The sequence below is a fragment of the Heptranchias perlo genome, chromosome 10, assembly GCF_035084215.1.
Source record: "Heptranchias perlo isolate sHepPer1 chromosome 10, sHepPer1.hap1, whole genome shotgun sequence".
Lineage (NCBI taxonomy): Eukaryota > Metazoa > Chordata > Chondrichthyes > Hexanchiformes > Hexanchidae > Heptranchias > Heptranchias perlo.
The window spans coordinates 69,743,422-69,764,085 of NC_090334.1; the positions used below are offsets into that span (position 1 = coordinate 69,743,422).

General features: G+C 43.3%; 1 protein-coding gene across 2 annotated transcripts in view; it reads right to left on the reverse strand.

The window, feature by feature from the left end:
* The window catches only part of ccdc85ca (coiled-coil domain containing 85C, a), a 190,186-nt gene that overhangs the window by 72,571 nt on the left and 96,951 nt on the right, over nucleotides 1-20,664 (reverse strand). For both annotated transcript variants that reach the window (XM_067991977.1, XM_067991976.1), the window contains exon 2: nucleotides 2,460-2,536. In XM_067991977.1, coding sequence (XP_067848078.1) covers nucleotides 2,460-2,536 — 77 coding nt within the window. The remainder of the gene's footprint in view (nucleotides 1-2,459; nucleotides 2,537-20,664) is intronic.

A 20,664-nucleotide genomic window follows, 5' to 3' on the forward strand; every position in this document is an offset into this window, starting at 1 on the left:
ATATAAATGGATAGCAGCACCCAGAGGTTGCTGTCAGCTCACTGACAACAGTTAGATAAAAAGCTAAACATTTGATGAGCTGTAGCTGTCCATAATTTTTATCCTCAGTTCCTATGGACAGGTTCAAGGAGGTCTACATGAGAAGTACAGATGGCTGCCAGCAACAAAACAACCATAACTGCTCAACGCCCCAAATGAGGCTGGGAAGCCGCTGCTTACCTATTCCTAGATGTGTGTGTGCTCGCTGTCCCAAACAGCACACAAAGGGCAAAGCCTGCATGTAGCAAATTGCAATGGCCAAGTGAGGCAGAAATGCATGTGAAGGTACTGAGAATGGATGTGAGCAGCTTTAAATGTAAGTGGCAAGGCAGTCTGAAGCTGTGCAATTTGGTTCCTGGGCTGCAGGGCAGGGGAGGGGAGGGGGAGGAAAAAAAATGGGATAATGTTGTTGCTGCTGATTACTATCTGTGTGGGGAAATTTGTCTGCGCATCGTATCTAGTCAAATTGTAAAGCCATTCTCTATAAATGCCTTTACGATTTGGTTACACTCAGTGTTGACAAATTTCTTCCCCCTCTCCCATGTACATGGGTGAGGTTACCGTTAGGTTTGGCTGTGATGCTCCCCCCCAGGCAGCATTCATCTTGAAGACTCAAACAGAAGAATGGCCTGCTGAGCGAGGTAGCAGAGGGAGTGTCAGTGCCCACTGAGCTATATATACCAGCTCAGCTCAATGCCTTCATTAAGAGATAAACCAGGTAATTCTGTTTGGGAAACCATCCTTAACACCTCATGCATCTTCCTGCCTTAGTCACACTCAGCTCTGAATAGCCTACACTTCCTGCAGCTTATAAATAAATCCATTTTATGAAGAAAAATTCAGGAACACAGACATGAATAATACTTTTTTATGAATTAAGTATATTTAGAAAAAAACAATCTGCTTTCTGGTTTTGAACTAGGATGACTTTTGATTCTCAGGGGTTTAGTCCATTTGACTTAATCAGAAGTTGAGTTGCGCGGTCATGATCCAGGTTAACCCCATTTTGAAGTTGGCACATTCCTAATGAAAACAAACCAACTCTGTTTTTTTTTCCCTTCCAAAATTAACTTAAGTTTTGCTTTTTAGCAGGAATAAGATGGAAAATGCCAGATTTTCCCAAGATGGAACATCCACTGTTGCAAGATTTTGAAATGCCAGACAGCCACAAAGAGACCATAGAATAAGCAGAAGGTGATGTTAAACTCCAACCCCTCTAAACAAAGGTAAGTATCCATAGTTCACTCAACATAGTCCTGCTCATAACATTATAATGTTGCACTATATGTGAATAAACAAATTCTTTATCGATAATGAGTCAGCAAACACTGCGGGATGAAGAGTTGTTCCTTTCCAGCAGTGAAGAATTGCAAGGTTACAACAGCTCGGGAACAACATAGCATTTAGTGAGAAGAGCAGGACCAAGTGTCTAAGTGAGCGAAGAACTTTCCAATTTGCTTTGAGTATTTTGGCGTTCATCCCTAATTCCCTCAATGTCACTGGGGAGCTTTTCAAACAGCCCTGTACGTGGCATTCCACCAATGTGCTCTAAACTCAGGACTCTCAGCCATGCGTCTCACACCCACTGCACCTTTCATCCAGAACTTGCACACTGTGCAATGCAGGTAACTTTTCCAGGTAGAGACTACGGGCTAGATTTTCAACCGTTGTGGATCAGTCGCCCGTTATAGAAACAGCCCAGTTTTCATTTCCATTGAATGATATGTGCAAGGAAAACAAATTCACAAATATTTCTTTCTGGAAACTAAATTCAACAATTACTGAAACCGTTCTCATTGGCTCTGGCAGCTGAACTGCATTTGATCCAAGTTCGTGTCTCCTTCTGCTCCTGGACCGCTATCTCTTATAGAAAGTGTGTTGGGACTTGAAAGATAGCGCCAATTTTCAGTGAAATTTCATTTGATATCACACATATGTGAACAGATCTCATCACCGAGATTCACAATGCTGATAAAATAATTTACGCAAATGATACAATAATGTATCCGGTCGAGGCAATTACACCAGATCCAGAAATGGCACTTGGCAGCCATGTTGCTCTTAGGTCATAATGCACCCACACTTCTGACAAGTTCCAATGGACATGACACTGAGCTGTTGAAGACTGCGACAACATGGTCACATGTTTCCATCTGCACTGAATACTAATTTAGAAATTAGCCAATTTGAACTCAATCACTCTGCAAAAGTACTCCAGGCCATCAGTTTGAACCTGAGCAGATTCCAGAGTGCAACAATGCTGAGTGTATAAAAGCAGGGTGCAACATCTCTGCCCTTCTCCATATATGGAGGAGACCTTACACTAAGAGCTATAAAAGCAACTGATGCTGGAGAATTCTGTACATGATGTTAAACTTGGACTTAGATGTGAGCAAACAAGAGAGTCTGTTAGGACATACCTGAGATAAGATCTTGTTGTCTTCTTCCAGTAACTTGACTTTGCTTTCTAGTCGACTGATGTAGGACGAAGCTGGATCTATAAAACAAAAGCAACGTTAGAGTTAGGAAAGGTGAGTAACAGAGATTATTATTATTGCCAGTAACGCTGGGTGAGTTTCATCTCTTCATAGATGTCCATATCCCACTCTTCCTGCAATCTGTTAAATTTAGGAACTCAGTGCAGGATTTACAATCAGGGCATCTCCAAATGGGCAGAAACTGACAGAAAAAGAACCCAGTTTCTCAGTAACTGATGAATCTTTCTTTCAAAATCCAGAATATTTTCAGTCCCTAAAATACGTCAAACCATATGATGGGGTAGAAATTTATCTTGGACAATAGTGCATTGGCTGCCTTGGGTACGTTATTTTAGTTATATTAGTTATATTAACATGAAATAATATGTTTAGTAAGCCTTGGCTGTGGGCCAGTGAAAAGACCCCTTCAGGTATAGTTCCAAATGTTAAATGTGGACAGCAAAGTCCCATTTATGCAATCACTGGAGATTCACAGTTGGGTCAAATTTATAGCAGGTGCCCTTCAGGGGAAGCCAATTGGGTTGATTTACTCTTATCATACAGTGCAGTAAAAATAGCACATCTTCACCTTGGTGATTAGATTAAGTCCTGGGACCGGGCCTGGACAACACATGGGCTGAGTAGGATTTTCTCAGTCTGATATTTTGGTGGTATAAATAGAGGTTGTGAGATTAGAGATCTGCACTAGGGTTGGCATAAACATTTTGATGCCAATCTACAAACATGTGATATAATGTGAACATTCAGTGCAGGGATTGGGCAAGTAACTTAATGCCTCCCAGTGCATGAAGTAACTGAGGAGCAGTCTGCCCAAAACACTCTGAGGGACTGCAATCCGTTCAGGTCACCCTGACCCAAACTGACTGCATGATACAAGGCTGGCAATATGACCAGTCAGTAAGGAAAACCTAGCTTAGCAGGATACAACTGCTTTCCTAAAGTCACTTCTTTTCACAATGAACAGCTAAACTAATACTAGTAAATAAGCTGAAACAAAGGACAATTCGGAGCTTTATTAAAACATAAAAGAATAAGAGATGGCCTGAAGCAGAAAAGATAATCAGAAGCTTAAAGATACTGGAATTTGGAAATGATGTGTAACTTGAGTGATTATGAACAGGGTAATACACAAACAACAAACATTTGGAACTACAGATTAGGTTGCAGCAGATCCCCTTTCAAACTCAACCAGTATTCCTTCACCTCAGTAAAGAGTTGAATTGCAGTCTACTCTTCTTAATTCAGTCTCTTAATTAAAATTATCTGATAATTCAAATTTCTTAGCACTAAATTCCTAACTTGCTGTGTTATAAACTAATTACTTTGAATTATCAAGAGTAGGCTGTATTACAGTTGTTTGATTCATAGAGTACAGCAAACGAGGAAGAAAGAACTTGCATTTATAAAAATGTCTTTCATGACCTCAGGACATCCCAAAGCGCTTTTCAGCCAATGAAATACTTCTGAAGTGTAGTCACTGTTGTAATGCAAGAAACGTGGCGACCAATTTAAACACAGCAAGGTCCCACAAACAGCAATAAGATACATGCCAACGCCTAGAATGCGCCAATATTTACAGGGGGAACATGTAAAAAAAATTAAAATAATTTAAAAGGCTAACGGAATGTTGGCCTTTATCTCAAGAGGGCTGGAAGTTATGTTACAGCTGTACACAGCTCTGGTTAGACCCCATCTGGAGTACTGCATTCAGTTCTGGGCACCACAACTTGGAGGATATATTGGCTTTGGAGGGGGTGCAGTGCAGTTTCACCAGAATGATACTGGTGCTAAAAGGGTTAAATTATGAGGCCAGGTTGCATAGACTAGGCTTGTATTCTCCTCGAGTATAGACAATTAAGGGGTGATCTAAGTGAGATGTTTAAGATCATTAAAGGATTTGATAGGGTAGATAGAGAGAAACTATTTCCTGGTGGGGGAGTTCAGAACAAGGGGATCATATACTTAAAATGATCCCCGTTCAGGGATGATGTCAGGAAGCACTTTACGCAAAGGGTAGTGGAAATCTGGAACTCTCTCCCTCAAAAAGCTGTTGAGGCTGGGGGGTCAATTGAAAATTTCAAAACTGAGATTGATAGATTTTTGTTAGATGAGGGTATTAAGGGATATGGAACCAAGGCAGGTAGATGGAGTTAAGATACAGATCAGCCATGATCTAAATGAATGGCAGAACAAGCTCGAGGGGCTGAATGGCCTACTCCTGTTCCTATGAACTCCAAGAATGCACCAATATTTACAGGGGGAGTCTCTGGAGAGTCCCAATATTTGCAGCAGGTCCCCTAAGCTGAAAAATTTGAAAGCCACAGGTGTACTACGTGCATTTATATAGCGCTTTTCATGACCTCAGGACGTCCCAAAACACCTTACAGCCAACTAAGTACTTTGTGAAGCAAAATCACTGTTGTAATGTAGGAAACATGGCAACCAATTCGCGCTCAGCAAGGTCCCATGAACAGCAATGAAATAAATGACCAAATAATCTGGATTTTTTTTTTAAGTGATGTTGGTCAAGGGATAAACGTTGGCCAGGGTGTTGGACAACTCCCCTGCTCTTCTTCAAATCGTGCCGTGGGATCTTTCACCTGCAACCTGAGAGGGCAGACGGGGCCTCGGTTTAATGTCTCATCCGAAAGACGGCACCTCCAACAGTCCAGCACTCCATCAGTACTGCACTGGAGTACCAGCCTAGATTTTGTGCTCAAGTCTCTGGAGTGGGACTTGAACCCACAACCTTCTCACTCAGAGGCATAAGTAAATAAGTAAAAGGAAAATTGAAAACTGAACATCAGGAACTTTTTTACCCCCAAGAAACTGTGGTCAACGCATGAAATTGATTTCTGGGTCTGGATAGTGGAGGCAAAACCTTGGAATCATTTAAGAAATAATTGGACATTGTGATGAGGTAGAGAGGGGAACCATAGGGTCTTTTGGGATAGATCAGTTATGATGGGCCAAATGGCCTGCCTCATCAGTGTGCTTGTGATAAGGGATAAAAAAAAACTACAATCCTGTGGGAAGGACCTTCCTAACTCACCATGCTGCAATGCCGAGCTGATTATAAACCTAACCCTCACCAAAAAGGCCCTGTTGCACCAATTCTACTTTCTACATATTAATTTCTCAAATGTTGACAAATATTTTGTACAAGCTTTATCTCATTGAAACATATAAGATTCTGAGGGGGCTTGACAGGGTAGATGTTGAGAGGTTGTTTCCCCTGGCTGGAGAGTCTAGAACTAGGGGGCACAGTCTCAGGATAAGGGGTCGGCCATTTTAATACTGAGATGAGGAGGAATTTCTTCACTCAGAGGGTTGTGAAACTTTGGAATTCTCTACCCCAGAGGGCTGTGGATGCTGAGTAGTTGAGTATATTGAGGGCTGAGATAGAGAGATTTTTGGACACTAGGGGAATCAAGGGATATGGGGAGCGGGCAGGAAAGTGGAGATGAGGTTGAAGATCACCCATGATCTTACTGAATGGCGGAGCAGGCGCGAAGGGCCGAATGCTGCTCCTATTTCTTATGTTCTCATGTACTTTCACCAGGCCTCTAAAGTCTCACTCATTATCAGTGTGAATCACTATATTTTTTTTTATATAGAGGTGAGGGGGGGGGGGCATTGAGGGGGCTTGGTGGAGGGGGAGGAAGTGTAACCAATTTCTATGCTTCTCACTGTTTCTCTGAGGAAAAAAACGCTTTTGTTTTCAGCAGTCTGTTCTCGGCAAATATTCCTTCAACACGGCAAAAAATTCCATACATCGTGAAGCAGTAAAGGCTTGAAAGGGTTAATGGTTTGGTATTAGAAACCTGCTTTTCCTGCTTGTCTGCCAACATTCCCATCATCCCTTGTGTTGATCTTCAACTCCTTAATAAGCATGGATGCATCTTTTCAAAGCAACCTGACAACTCCCTCTGCAGAACGGTACTGTAGGGCTAGATAAAGTAATGAGTCACACCTCCTTTCTAAATTACGCAACGATTCAAAACAACTTATTAAAAATGTAACAGGAGATGTTTGTACTGTCAACTTCGATTTGACTCAACGGTAGGAATTGATATAAAAGGTGCAGCAAAACAATCTGGGCAGTGATAACTTGTGGTGAGGTTTATCCCACTATCTTCAACTGGGAGCAGGAGGGAAGAACTCCCAAAGGCTCTGTAAGTCCACTTTTGTTGCCAGTCGCTACTGAGATCGTAATTTTAGCAATAAACCAAAAGAAAAAAAATAGACCAAGTTGAAACAAATCAAGCCGATTCAGACAATAAATTTTACCGGAATAAAAACAAACTGCGGGAAATACTCAGCCGGTCAGGCAGTTTCTGTGGAGAAACAGAGTTAACCTCTCAGAAACGTTATCCCTGTTTCTCTCTCCACAGATGCTGCCTGACCTGCTGAACATTTCCAGCATTTTCTGTTCGTATTTCAGATTTCCAGCATCCGCAGTGTTTTGCTTTTGCATAAATTTTAGCCAGTTTGGTCAGATTTGAATGGCCTGTTCCTTTAAGAATAAAAGTGACAAGGTGCGAGCCCTCCTTCCAAAGGTGAATGGGTACGGTAACCTAGTGGGTATAGTACGAGAGCTAGCAATCCAGAGGTTGTAAGTTCAAATCTCCACCGTGGGAAATCTAACTTAATTAAATCTGGTGATTTGTGGGCTGACATCTAATAGAATAAAGCATGAAAGCTGTTGGATTGTTGTTAAAAACTGGTTTACCAATCTCCTTCAGACAAGTGAACTTACCACCCTTATGAGGTGACCCTACATGTGTCTCCAGTCTGACACTAAATACTTGACTCTAAGGGGGCAATTAGAGAGAGGCAATAAATGCTGGCCTCCCCTATGTAAAAGTATATATTTTTAAATTGCATCCACTTCTACTTCTTGTAGTGGATAGGATGTGCACTTATTCTTCTCAGGATTTGGTTGATTCCTTAGTTATTTGGAGGGGGTGGGGGTTAGGTCAGCAGACCCTGCTGATTCACTGGAAGACATACACCTCAGTTTTCGGGAGAAGAGAGCTCACACTGTCCTGCGCTATCAGAATCAGACTTAACATGCAAGTATCCAAAAGGCAGGGAATTCTGAGTCAAGAATCGGCAAACAGGCGAAACCCCTTAGTTTCTGAAGAATTTTGTGTACAGGGAACGTTGCAGAGGAAAAGATTTTTGTCACGAGACGCTCATGTGGCTTAGGGAATTAGAAAAATTAAAGGGGCCTCATCATCTCACTGAGAGGCTGGGAGGGATCCAGTTAAAGTAGGTGAACAACAACTTAATATTTCTGTAGCACGTTATGTACCTTTGCGTGCTTTTGCAGGGCAGTGAAGAGTAAAATGGACACCGGACAGCAGGGTGAAAGGGAAGAAGAGTGTCAGAAGGGGCAAAAGCACAGTTGAAGAAAAGGATCTTATAGAAAAAGGTAAAAACCCGAATTAACATGGCACATAATTAGGTCCTCAGGGCATACCAAGATGTTTCACAGCCAATGAATTACTTTCAAAGTGGATTCACTGTTGCTACATGGGCAAATGCAATAGCCACTTTGTGCACAGCAAGGTTCCACATCCAGCAAATGAGATGAATGATCAGTAACCCTGTTTATTGTGGTGTTTGATGAGGGAAAAATGTGGACCAAGAAGACAGAAAAACCAAACTGCCCCCCCCCCACCCCCGGCCTGTCCTCTCAATAAAGTTTTGTTAGTGGATTATGATTGGTTAGGGAACAGCATGGCGACGGCAGCAAGTTTATATTCTGATTGGCTCTATTTTCCCTCCCTGTGAAAGGTGGATTTCCACAGTCGACTGTGGGAGTGAGTGGGTCCCAGGTACTTATAGTCTATTGGATATCTGAGCAACAAGAAGTTGTATCTATGAGAAGCTAGAACTTGAGGCTTGTTTTATTATGGTATTTAAGTATTGTTTAAAGAGGGTTATGGATATGACTCAGTATTTGCTATAGAGTTTCAGGTGAAGGCGCTGGTGTTCAAAGGGCTTTTTTTTGTGCATGGAGGACTTATTGCTCCATTGGTTTGAAATGTTTCTCCTGCACAACTCAACCTAGGGTGTTCTCAGGGGGTCAGGCTAAGGCAAGAGTGCTACCAACTGAGGGAAGCCAACACTTACGGGAGCTTTTGAAGGCAGTGAGGGAGATGACAAAGTGGAGATGCTGATGGAGGGCATTCTCAGGGTGAGGTATAGTGGCTGATAATCATATCTTCAAGAGGGAGCTGAACCGGCAGGGATCGCACCATATAGAAGGTAAGTGTCTTTATAGATAATCCATGTGATCGTCTGGACTGGTGTCGATCGCCTGAGGGGGTCGGAGAGGAATTTTACAGCGTATTTTTTCTCTTATTGGTCCTGGGTTTTTTAAATATTTTTTTTGCCTCTCCCTGGGGTGGGGGAGGAAATGTTTAGTCATAATGCTCTGGCTATCAGAAGTGTGGGGAAGGCTTGATGGACCCAATGGTCTGTTCCTGCCCATCAATGTTTGTATATCAGAGCTTATAAAGACAGTCATGTTGTTCAGATTTCTTATTAAAAGAATCATTGATGAGGCCATAGTAGTTACAAGTCTACACTGATCAATTTTTACAATACGTGGTAAGTCAAGAAATTTGCCACCACATTTCATACTTGAATCAGCGTTGTGCATGATTTCCAATTATACGAGTGAATTGAAATTCCACGCTTGAAAGAGGCATGCATTCATCCGAGTAGCTCACAGAGTGTGCACAACGCAAAATCCCTCTCTCCTCCCAACCATCCCATCACGCTGTGTGACTGAGCGGAGCTGTGGAATGTCTCCAGGAGGACATAGGAACATGAGTAGGCCATTCAGCCCCTCGAGCCTGTTCTGCATTCAATGAGATCATGGCTGATCTGTGTCCTAACTCTATCCACCCACTTTGACTCCATATCCCTTAATACCCTTGGCTAGCAAAAATCTTTCGATCTCCGATTTAAAATTATGAATTAAGCTAGCAGCTACTGCTTTTTGTGGGACAGAGTTCCACACTTGTATCACCCTTTGCGTGAAGAAGTGTTTCCTAACTTCTCTCTTGAATGGCCTGGCTCTGATTTTAAGGTTATATCCCCTTGTCCTAGACTCCCCCCACCAATGGAAAAAGTTTCCCTCTATCTACCCCATCAATTCCTTTCAAAACCCTAAAAACCTCAATCAAATCACTGCTTAAACTTCTATATTCCAGGGAATACATGTCTAGTTTATGTAATCTCTCCTCATAATTTAACCCCTGGAGCCCTGGTAACATTCTGGTGAATCTGCGCTGCACTCCTTCCAAGGCCAGTATATATCCTTTGTATGGTGCGTTGCCCAGAAGTGTACACAGTACTCCAGATGTGGTCTAACCAAGGCTTTGTATAGCTGTAGCAAAACTGGAGGCGGGGGTGGGGGGGGCCGTTGGGGGGGTGGGGGGGCGGGGGGGCAGGAGGGCAGGAAGAGGAGAGTAGAAAAATGAGCAACTGTTGTGAAACTCCTCCTAGTGATTAGCTAGAGCTGGTGTACAGGGCATCCATTCACCTGACAATACATGCTGCATTGTAGGACGAGGGGATGGAGAGAAAGCGTTTATTCATTTCAATTGAACTCCAATTTTAAAATATTTATCAAAAAAAAACCTGCAGACACATGGGTATTCAACAGTGATTACACTTTATTGGCTGTAAAGCGCTTCGGGACATCCTGAGGTCGTGAAAGGCAATGTATCAATGCAAATCTTTCTTTTTAGACTTAATAAAGGCCTCTTGCTTGAATGAGGCTTACACTGTGAAAGAAATCCAGTCTACAATGAGTTAAAGTGATTTTCTAAGAAGCCAACGGGCCTTAAGCCTCTTTCTATTCCTCGTGACCCTGTAATCATGCCTACATCTGGTCATCTGGCCCCTGGGCTGCACTGTGAAGCCAATTGTTCCGATCAGGCTGTGGCCAGGAATAACGCAGCGACTGTAACGACTAATTATAGGCATAACCTGAGCTCCTTCGGCTAGCAACGAGCCTCAAGATTCACTCAGACCTCGCCATTATACCGAACTTGCAGCCAGACGTGGTGTCCATTTTCCTCACATTTTTGATGTGCACAATCCCTCAAATAGCTTCACACGTACTCGCTGCCACTTCAAAGACTAGTGTACATTTCAACTACACTTCTGCATGGATGGTCCATTCAAACCAAAGTACACAGAGTCTCAGTACTGTGTATTTCGCTGGAAGGGTTTATAAATGGGTGATGTCTCTTTTATTACGGAGTCCACAAATAAACAAAGGATTTGGGAGAGTCCAAACGTCACATGGGGAGATGGGGAATGTTTCTTCATTACGTACCAGATGGGACAGTGTGCAAAAGCATTCTCAAGTCATCAGGGCTGACTAGATGGTTACTGTACAGCTATTGAACAATAAAACTTGCTGCCAAACTACTCATGCTGCATCAACAGAGCATTTTGTAAAACGAGACTGGTGACTGACACAGGAAAGGGCACTGACTGCTCATTGGCTTCAAATCCATGACTGCAACGCTAACCTATTCTCAGTAAACTGCATTTCTGCTATTAAAAAAAAACTTGGCAGGTTCAAAATATCTATTTAAAAGCATCAGCCTGGAATTTCCTGCAACTTTTTGGCGTAACTATGTCTGCATTGGGTTTTTTTTAACCAAGGAAATTTGCACAAGTTAAATGTAGTTTACATCAAAACATCGCTAAGCGCAAATTTCCTTGATCATTTGCGCCACATCCATGTTGTAACTTCTATGATTCTATGAAACATCCACTGAGACCCTCTGTCCCTCGCTTACATAACTCCGCTCCCATGCCAAAGACCAACTCACGCAGAGGGTACCCTCTATTGGATGAGACATTAAACCGAGGCCCTGTCTGCGCTCTCAGGTGGACGTAAAAGATTCCATGGTGCTATTTCGAAGAAGACCAGGGGAGTTCTCCCCAGTGTCCTGGCCAACACCTAAAACAGATTATCTGGTCATTATCTCATTGCTGTTTATGGGATCTTGCTGTGTGCAAATTGGCTACCGCATTTCTTACAGCACAACAGTGACTACACTTCAAAGATACTTCATTGGTTGTAAAGCGCTTTGGGGCGTTTTCAAGTAGTCAAAGGCGTATTATAGTAATGAACAGGCTACAGAAATCACAGTGCAAACTGCAGCATTTTACTTCAGGTCAATGTTGCACCCGCTTCAAATCATTTGGGTGTAAATTATATCCATACATTTAAAAAGTCTGCCTGTAAAGTGGTGGAACCAGAAGACGTTTGGTTTTATGTACTGAGTGAGCCCCTCTCTGCCTCTGTACACACAGCGGAGTCATTCTGTTAGGTTGTCCGATGCTGTACTGTAATAAATTTATTTTAAGGCTGTAGACATGCCAGACCAGTTCAAATTGTTACTGAAGCAAGAAGGGAGGTAAAACATTCTAAATCAACCACAGACTGAAAAACAAAACAAGGCTAATATTTTAGCTGATGGAGGGTACACACCCAAAACGTCATATCCTATCTTTTCGGATTCAGACTGAGCTGCTGTATATTTCCAACTTTTCCTTTTCACTTTACTAATATTTTGGCCTCTACTATCCTGCCTGGCAGATTATTCATCAATCCTATTGAATACTTCACATAGACCTCAACTAGTCCCCTCTACTTTGACTTCCAGGCCCTTTTCTAAGTCTCTCTGGCCCTAATTCAATTCCATTTATGAAAACAAACATACTTCTGAGACATTTTTTACAACCCACATGCACGACTTTATCTATCAGTGTCAAATTTCATTTGCTATGCTTGCCCGGTTACACTGCTTCTTGAAGTGGTTCTGCAACCCTTTCTGACAGCTCCACTGGCATGGAAACCATTGTGTTTACACCACTGTGTGAATATCACAGCGTCCAAACAACAGTGAAAACAACTGCACAGTTGTTTTCAAGTCACGATTGAGGAATTTGCTTTCCTTTCGGCGGGCCCTCCCTGATGGTTCGGGATGATATACTCAAAAGTTGGCGAACAGAAATGAAACTACAGGCCCGTAGCTCCGTCTCTCAGCCCATCAATGGGCTAGCAAGGATGGCTGCCTGTCGTTCTGGCAGCGGTGCTTGTATTATGACTGGGTGCACTGCTACTCCACAGGTTACAAGTGGCCTTTACAAAATGAGCCACTGGGGGAACTAAAGTTTTCATTTTAAAAACAAAATAAGCACAGATTATCCCTCAGAGGTTTGAGGGGAGATGGCGTTTCTATAGTTTCAATCCAAGTGAATCAATAAAAGCTCCTTCAACAGCTGATTAAACTGACTCTGTCTTTATTGAAAAGCGACAGCAAACCCTCTTACTGCGTTTGCCAATTAATCTGCACCAAAAACCCATCATTAAATTGTAAAATCAACATTGGGTTCGCACAGTGAAAATGATGTCAGGCGCTTCACCCTCCACGAGGTGAAATGTCCAAATTAGGGTTGCCATCCTTCCAGGTGTTGTCCTGGAGTCTCCAGGAATTAAAGAGCAAAAGCTCGGGGGAGAAAAATCAATAGTTTTTTAAAAAGTGCGTTTCTTCATTTTCTTTGAATACTTTTGTTTATTAGTTATAAATGGAGATGGGAAAAAAAATGCTGTTTGACTGAGTGGGGGTAGGGTTGGAGGTAAGACGTCTTGTGATGAAACGTCCAGGAATACGTCCAACCAGAATTGGTAACCTCACTCTGAATGTATCTGTGTTGCACTCATTGAAGCACTAGGAAAGGTGTGAGTGGCTTCGCCCATTACAGAGGCTTGAGTACATGATTTAATGGAACAGAGAACCCCGTCCACCTCTCTAGCTCTCTATCCTCCTTTAAGACGCTCCTTAAAACCTACCTCTTTGACCAAGCTTTTGGTCACCTGTCCTAATATCTCCTTATGTGGCTCGGTGTCAAATTTGTTTGTTAATCACTCTTGTGAAGTGCACTGGGACGTTTTACTACATTAAAGGCACTACGTAAATGCAAGTTGTTGTTGTTGTTGTCGTTGTCATCGTCGGTTGGGCTGAAACTTTTCCAAATCTTCCCCAATAACCACATCGTTATCTAAACAGCCAAGGCTCTCTGAATTCCACATTCTGGTCTAGGAACATAAGAACAGGAGCAAGCCATTCAGCTCCTCAAGCCTGCTCCGCCATTCAATTACATCATGGCTGGCTCATACTGGAATAAGGTTCCCAAGCAGTGCACTGGCCACCCTTTGATACCTCAACCGTTCCTCATGTACCAGCCCAGACAATGAGTGTCATTAATCTGTTTGACCATGGAGGGCACTACAGCCAAATTAAGATACTGTTCTAATTTGATGTCCACACATGTACACTCCTCAGCAGAGATAGCAATCAGGAGTAGGAATGTCGGTGTTTCTTCTCCCCTTCCCCCCCCCCAATCAAGGAGTGTTGAGGACAATTGTAGTCGCCTTACCACTGAACTGGCAGAGATCAGCCAACTCAGCAAAGACCAGGGATCAAGCCTGGGACCTTCCTGCCTACGTCTAACAACTAAGCCATCGGAAAGCTTATAGCTACAGTTTGTCTCAACAGTTATTACAGCATTTGAATCAGGTGGTAACTTGATTGGTTAAAGTCAATGAGCAGTACTTGGAAATGTAGAGCTGGTGTATATCCTGTGGAACAAATCTTCAGGTATTCTCTAGTAAAACATTACGCCATTTCGGGATTTGGTGGGGTTCACCATTGGATTCATAAAGGGCTTTTGTCATTCTTGACTTGTCCAAGTCATATCATCCTCTGACATCTGCTACCATACGGATTGGAGTAGCCCAACACTCCACGTGTATTGCTTCCTTCCTGTTGCATTAAGGTCAGAGTATAAACAGATAAAGTCACCGAGTTTCTTTGTCTATAATTCAGGTGATTGACAGATGAAAGAAAGTGTGATTAAAAAATGAAATCAACACCTTCCAACCGCAATGAATCAAGAAGGCATTGTGCGTACTAACTGCGCCAAGCATCGTGCCAATAACTACCATGGTTTCAAATGTCTGCTGCAGGCATTTCTGCCAATATCTCTGATTCGGAGGACCAGAGAAAACACAAAGAAACAATTACTTATTTTGCACCGAAATAACAGGACATTTAAAAAAAAATCTATATTGATTGCTTCAAGTGTTTCTTTGAGATGTTTCTGAGAAACATGATACAGCGCTGTATAAAAGCCAAGTCCTCCTTTATACTGGCAACGTCTGCATTTCACTATCAGTGATTGACAGGGGGCAGAGTGCAGGGACAATAAATGGGGGTAAAAAGAAAGAAGACTTGCATTTCTATAGCGCCTTTCACCACCTCAGGACATCCCAAAGCACTTTACAGCCAATCAGGAGTAGGAATATCTTTTGAACTTTTTGAAGTGTAGTCACTGTTATAATGACTCAGAGGCAGAGTGCTACCCACTGAGCCACGGGTGACACTGTCGATAACTTTAGAGAACTCTACAAATAGGTCTAGATTTTGGTAGAATAAATTGGTACGGGGTGTGTAAAAGAGGAGGAAAAATAAATCACGAGTAACACGCAAATATTAGGAGAAATCGCAGGTGGTTGCTTGGGCAAGTTGCAAAATAATGCAGAGTATTCAGCAATTTACCTCACGGGCCTGAATCAGAGAACTTTCACCAAACAATTTCAGCAGAATTGACACAACGGTGCCCAGCAATGCTCAGAAAGAATGATAAGGCAGCCTACTGATATTTCCCTCCCGTCTTCTTCATTTAGTCTCCTCGATACAGTGCTGTTGATTGCCAAACAATTCCCTCATAGCAGACAAGGTTGCATTGGCCAAGGTTGTTTTGCCCCTTTGAAAGTAGGGAGTTGGCTCCATCCTTTCTCTGCCCTGTCCACTGAAGGAACGCCAGGCCTCTGAACTATTCCACCTCAAACCCAACTGATATCAGATAAGAATCTCCCTCAAGGCACAAAGGCCAAGCTGGGAGTCAAAGTTGAAACTCCCTAGTCAGGAACCTGCCTGGCCAACAATGAGAGTACAAGGGATCTACGGCATTAACCCATTCAGTACTGACATTTATCACGTAGCAGATCAAGTACAGGAATGACATTTAGAAAGTGCAGGAGGTAAAAATATTGCGCTGGGAAAAGAATATAGCTGATCTTAGAGGCATCAGCACAGACATGGAATGGAATACCATTGGGAGTGAGAGAAAAGATCAAATTAATCAAGTATCACAGACCACAAGTTAGGTTATTGTCCCATAGGAAGCTATGTCTGAATGTCTCACTCTTCCTTCCCAGATACTTTATTGAGTTACAAAATATGTTTACTTGGGTTTCAAATAAAATTTTAAAATTAAAATGAGAGATTAAGTAGAGATAGAGTTAACAGGCAGGTCTACAATACTCAGGGTTACTGTGAATCATTGACTGGCCAACCTGACTTATTAATGGAACCTGAAGGGGTAGCAGACCAGTCACTGGGAGCTGGGATTCTTCCTCCTGAATCCTTCCAAGCAATTGCCCCAACAGGTAGAGTTGGGAGGGGTGGGAGGAGGGCTGGTGTCCTAGTTGGACAAGCAGCAGGAAGCTTACCAGTGCTCTGTGCTAGTAAGCTGTGCAGTTTTAGCTGGTTAAACTCCAACATTACTGCCACACACCACTTGGGGTCCTTAAGCCTTGGTTCAACCGACAGCACCTCCCAAACCACCGGCGCACTGTGGCTGCAGTGTGTACCATCCACAGGATGCACTGCAGCAACTCGCCAAGGCTTCTTCGACAGCACCTCCCAAACCCACGACCTCTACCACCTAGAAGGACAAGAGCAGCAGGCACATGGGAACAACACCACCTGCACGTTCCCCTCCAAGTCACACACCATCCCGACTTGGAAATATATCGCCGTTCCTTCATCGTCGCTGGGTCAAAATCCTGGAACTCCCTATCTAACAGCACTGTGGGAGAACCTTCACCACACGGACTGCAGCGGTTCAAGGAGGCAGCTCACCATCACCTTCTCAAGGGCAGTTAGGGATGGGCAATAAATGCTGGCCTTGCCAGCGACGTCCACATCCCATGAATGAATAAAAAAAAATGTCTACTTGAATACTGTAGTAATTTAGCTTTTCTATGCTGTAGTGCAAGCTTTACTCAAAAGATAAAAGAGGAAAGATTGACACTTAAAAAAACTATCACAAAGCTACTCCAACAGCTAACTCTGTATTACCGGTATCATCGACAAACTCCTCCATTCCAGCATTAAAGAATACAAATTATTGTGTCCCTCTGCACTGAAATGGATTCAGTCTGTAGCTTTTCAAACCAGGGCTCCTGGAACCGGCAGGCACTGTAAGGGGATCTCAGGGAGTCCATGAGGTTATTAGATTTCTGTCCATCTGCAGTTGGGGATAACTTTCACCATGACCAGTGTCTTGGGAATTCTGTATTCCAGATTTGTTCTGTATTTTTGATTCTTTATCTTTTGTTGTGTATCAATAGAAAATATTTTCTGCGGTGATAGCACAGGGACTGCCCTCGCTTGGTTCCACTCTTATCTATCTGATCTTCTCCAGCAATGGCTTCATTTCCAGCCCCCACAACGTTGCCTCCGGAATCCCCCAAGGATCTATCCTTTGCCCCTCCTCTTCCTTATCTGCCTGCTGTCCCTTGGTGATACCACCTGTAGACATGAAGTCAGCTTCCACATGTATGCTGGTGACACCCAGCTCTACCTCTCCACCACCTCCCTCAACCCCTCCACTGCCTCTGCGTTGTCAGACTGCTTGTCCGACATTCAGTCATGGATGAGCTACAATGGGAATTCTGTATACCCAATTTGTTCAGTACTTGCTGAGTGTGTTAACATTTCCAGCCGGTCCCCTATGCAGAAAAATTTGAAAGTCACTGCTGGAAATTAAAAGGTGAATAGGGTGCGGTCAAAACATGGCATGAACTTCCAAGATTTAACATATATTAGTTAGTGCCATGTCTTTAAACAACTGACTGTTTTATTGAAGGGGAGACTCCTTTTTCCCTTCAGACAGGTACATCTCCCCCACAAAAGGGAAAGAGCTCCCATGCCAAAGGCCGCAATTTAATTGTTATTCCAGTACTTCAAGGCTGTTTTTTTTTTCCAAAGCTTAAACGTTTCACATGTTAACTTATGCAAACATTAAAAAAAGGATAGGGGACTGGGTAGTGCAGTGTTGTTAGACACTGGCCTTTCACCTCTGGCATCTGGGTACAAATCCAGCCCAGAGTGATGGAATGACTATTGGGGCTGCAAAGGTCCAATGTGAAATGAGTTTGGGCAGAGTCGAACCAGCTCCTGTACAACACACAACTGTCTCTAATTCGCCATTAATTGACGTAAGAAATGGGGTAAAATACATGGTCCGCTGTTGCGGGGGTGCTGAGCCACTTTGTTAGGATACAGTAGAGGTAATATCTGTTATACCAGAGTGCTTGATGCCCCAAGAATGCAAGCACCCCATCCCCTAGCCTTAACTTCCCTCAACTTGAAGAGCACAAAATTGGGCCCATATGTGATTCCAGTTCCACACCAAAGTAGTTGACTCTGAACTGCCCTCTGAAGTGGCCTAGCGAGCCACTCAGTTGTATCAAAGGGGCATATAGGGATGGGCAATAAACGCTGGCCCTGCCAGCGACTTCCATATCCTGAGAATGAATTTTAAAAAGTATCATGCTTCTCATTCCTGTCTCCACCCAAAATCAAAACTTGTAAAAAGTGCAGCAACATTGCAGGGAACACCGGGGTACTCTGCTGCTCTGTGCTGCGAGACAGACTCGAGTTTATTCTTATTCAGAAACCGAGGTGACGTGACATCATGGTACAGGACACCACTGAGTGCAAAGAAAAAAATAAGTTGTCAGGAAGCACTGATTAGGTGGTGTCAAGCTTGTAAAGTAGATCGCTCCAAATGTATATGGATTCTAGCAATATCTAAAAACTCCAAGCGAGCTTGTTTGTTGGGTTGATAAGGAGATCAGAGCACAGTGACGAGAAGGTTTTAATTCTTGACATCAATGGAAAATAAAGACAGTACTGCTCAAGTTCCTCCATGGGATGTTTTATTTCCCGCAGAGGCCATCACAGCAGCAGTGGAGTGGAGTTTTCATAATGGCTGTTCCCGACATTGAGGCATTCTGACGCTCTCTAATGAAATATCAGGGCCTCTTTGAAACCTTTTTTTGTCTAATTTACTGCATCCTTTTCTCTCCCCCCCCCTTCTCCTGAAGACTGGCGAATCATTCAACAACAACAGCTTGCATTTATTTAGCACCTTTAAAGTAGTAAAATGTCCCAAGGCGCTTCACAGGAGCGATTATCAAACAAAATTTGACATCATAAGGAGATATTTGGGCAGGTGACCAAAGGTTTGGTCAAAGAGGCAGGCTTTAAGTAACGTCTTAAAGGAGCAGAGGTCGAAAGGCGGAGAGGTTTAGGGAGGGAATTCCAGAGCTTAGGACCTAGGCAGCTGAAGGCACGGCCAATGATGGAACGAAGAAAATCGGGGATGCGCAAAAGGCCAGAATTGGAGGAGCACGGAGATCTCGGGGGATTGTAGGGCTGGAGGAGGTGACAGAGATATGGAGGGGGCGAGGCCATGGAGGGATTTATAAACAAGGATGAGAATTTTAAAATCGAGGCGTCGCTGCAACGGGAGCCAATGTAGGTCAGCGAGCACAGCGGTGGCGGTTGAACGGGGCTTGGTGCGAGTTAGGATACAGGCAGCAGGTTCAGTTCCGCAGGCCCTAGCTGCCCATCACCACCTCACCCCAAGGAGCTGGTCTTCAGGTACAAGGCTGGATTGTTTTAAGAGGGCGGGGGTTGTGGGGGGAGCAAATGTCCGTTCTCACCGGACATCTCCCCTCCCTGGCCCAGGGATTCTGAAGCCAGATGTATTGCTCCCCTACCACCAGTTAAGTCAACACTGACCAGGAGATGCATCTGGGACCTTCCTGGTCTGTATGTCCCAGTTCCATCCTGAAAGGTGCATTTACCAAGTGAGCAAGAGGAGCGCTTCGTGCTAATAAATAATCGGCGCCACGAATAGAGACAAGTATTAAAAATATACATTTTCAGTGGTATGTAATTGGATTTAATGGTGGTTTAAAAATAAATTTAAAACTCTCTGCCCATTACAGTCAAGTTTTATTTATTTCATGTATTTGTCACTATACTTGTATTCAACGTAGAGAAGAGCTTCAATTCCCTGTTCAGGCACCAAACTTATTTTCCAAAAATTGAGTTTTGAATAAAACTGAAAAAAGCAAACAGTAACAGCTTCACTATCAACGGCGTGTAACCAATTTTATATCAATATGTAACGGGCTTGGCATGAAGATCATTGGGAAAGGGATTCTCCGCAGCTTTGTGGCCTTGATCCTGCATTGTCGACACGTGGGATTTGTCAATTCAACATATAATGGTTTTCAATACCCCACAGGCAAAAAAGGAAGATATGACCCCCCTCCCCCTCTCCCTACCCCTTAGCTTCACTGTGGGATATCTTGAAACTCTCTATTGGACACGCTGTGGAAGAAATTCTCCATTTTAAAAAATGGTGGCCCCTCTGCTGTCAGTCGTGGCTCAGTGGGTAGCACTCTTGTCTCTGAGTCAGAAGGTTGTGGGTTCAAGCCTCACTCCAGAGACTCCAGCATAAAATCTAGGCTGACATTCCAGTGCAGTCCTGAGGGAATGCTGCACTGTCGGAGGTGCCGTCTTTTGGATGAGATGTTAAACAGAGTCTGTCCTCTCAGATGGATGTGGAAGATCCCAAGGCACTATTTTGAAGAAGTGCAGGGGAGTTCTCCCCAGTGTCCTGGCCAATATTTATCGCTCAATCAACATCGCGAAAACAAAAAGATTATCTGGTTATTATCACAATGCTGTTTGCGGGACCTTGCTGTGCGCAAATTGGCTGCCGTGTTTCCTACATTACAACAGTGACTACACTTCAAAAGAAAAGTACTTCACTGTCTGTGAAGTGCTTTGGGACAGCCTGAGGTAGTGATAGGTGCTGTATAAATACCAGTCTTTCTTTCTTTCTGCAGGTGGATGCTGAACTTTTAGCCAGA